Here is a 1,556-nt window from a genome sequence, read left to right on the forward strand (position 1 = left end):
CCCCCCGGCGCCGCCGCCTGAGGTCGGTGCTGCGGGAGGAAACTCAAATCCCGGTGGAAGAGGCGGCTGTTGGTGCCGGAGCAGAGAGAAGGGGAAGGTTTGGTGCCGGGTCGAGCTTCCCTTGTGCGATCCCGGTGGGAAATCCTCAATCCCGAGGAATCTGCGGGCCTGGAGCTGGAGGGGGGTGGGGGGGAGCAGTTTGCATCCCAAAAACCCGGAAAGGAAGAGAGGAGAGAGGGGAGGAAAGGAAGGGAATGGTGGGGGGGGGGCTAAAGGGGAAAACCAGATGGAAATAGAAAGGAATGAGGGAGAGAAAGAGGGAAAATACAGGGTAAAAGAGGAAAATAAAAGGAGAAAAAGTAAAAAGGAAAAGGAAAGGAAGGGGGAAGGGGAAAGTAAAGGGAAAAGAGGGAGAAGTGGGAATGCGAAAGGGGGAAAGAGGAAAGCAAAGGGGGGAAAAAGAGGAAAGGAAAAGGGGACATAAATGGGGAAAGGAAGGGGGAAGAGGGGAAAGCAGAGGGGGGTACAGAGGAGATCGGACGTTGGTCCATGGGTGCCCCCGCCCCGGCTCTGGCTCCGCAGGCTCCGCCGCTGTTCCCCCCCCCCCGTCCCCTCCCCGGCTCCGGTGCCGGCACGTGGCTGGTCTCGGTGGTGCCCCCGGCGGCTCCATGGGCACGGGCCGGGCTCGGAGCCGGTCGCTCCCCCCCCCCGCAACCAAACCACCACCAGCAGCGCGAGTCGGGCCGGGCTCTCCCTCTCTCCGGTGGCGTTGGGGGGGTGTCGGTTCCGGGAAAGGAGGGGGGGGTGTGGGGTGTGTGTGGATTCGAGGGTGTCGGGGAAGGGGCCGGCGGCGGGATCCGGGGCTCAGTCGTCGTCCACGTCGTCGCCGTCCGAGTCGTCGCCGGCGCCGCTGCCGCTGCCGGGGCCGGGGGGTCCGGCGCGGCGGTCGTAGAGCTTGTCCCGCTGGCGCTCCTGGATGTCGCGCATCTCCTCGGCGTAGCGGCAGAAGGCGCCGCCGAACTTGGCCCAAGCCTTGTAGGGGACGGTGATGGCGTTGCGGTAGGACGGCTTCACCTCGCTCACCCGCAGGAACACCCCGTACTTGTTGCAGCCCACGTCGAAGAAGAAGCGCTTCGAGTCCACCGTGATGGACGTGCCCTCGGGCAGCTCCCCGTAGAGCCCCCCCCCTCCGGGGCCGCCGCCGCCGGGGCCGCCCAGCTCGTCCTCCTCCCCTCCGTAGTCGTCGATGAGCTTGGCCAGCGCATCGCGGAACTCGATGAGGCCCTGCGCCGGCAGCGCGATGGTCTGCCCGCTCTGCAGGCCGGGGGGCCCGCCCGGGAACCCCCCCGGGCCGCCGGGCCCGCGGTTCACGGTCTGGCGGATGCGGAGGAAGCGGCCGCGCTGGTTCTCCTTCAGGTCCAGGTAGTACTTGCGGTTCTCCCGCACCAGGAACTCGCTCTTGAGGGCGCGGCGCGGGCCGGGGCCGGCGCCGTCCTCGCCGGGGGGGCCGGCGGCCTGGGCGAGCTGCTCGGGGCTGGAGGGGCCGAGCTGCGCGT

General features: G+C 68.0%; 1 protein-coding gene across 1 annotated transcript; it reads right to left on the reverse strand.

Annotated features, from left to right (window-relative positions):
- Nucleotides 1-743: 743 nt before the first annotated feature.
- Nucleotides 744-1,551, reverse strand: PURB (purine rich element binding protein B; the record flags this gene model as incomplete). Its single annotated transcript, XM_062608112.1, has 1 exon — nt 744-1,551. A coding segment is annotated over one exon (687 nt), but the record flags the coding sequence as incomplete, so codon positions are not given.
- Nucleotides 1,552-1,556: the final 5 nt, after the last annotated feature.

Source organism: Pezoporus occidentalis, unplaced genomic scaffold, assembly GCF_034315485.1.
Source record: "Pezoporus occidentalis ecotype Australia unplaced genomic scaffold, CSIRO_AGI_Poc_V1 ctg1293, whole genome shotgun sequence".
NCBI classification, from domain to species: domain Eukaryota; kingdom Metazoa; phylum Chordata; class Aves; order Psittaciformes; family Psittacidae; genus Pezoporus; species Pezoporus occidentalis.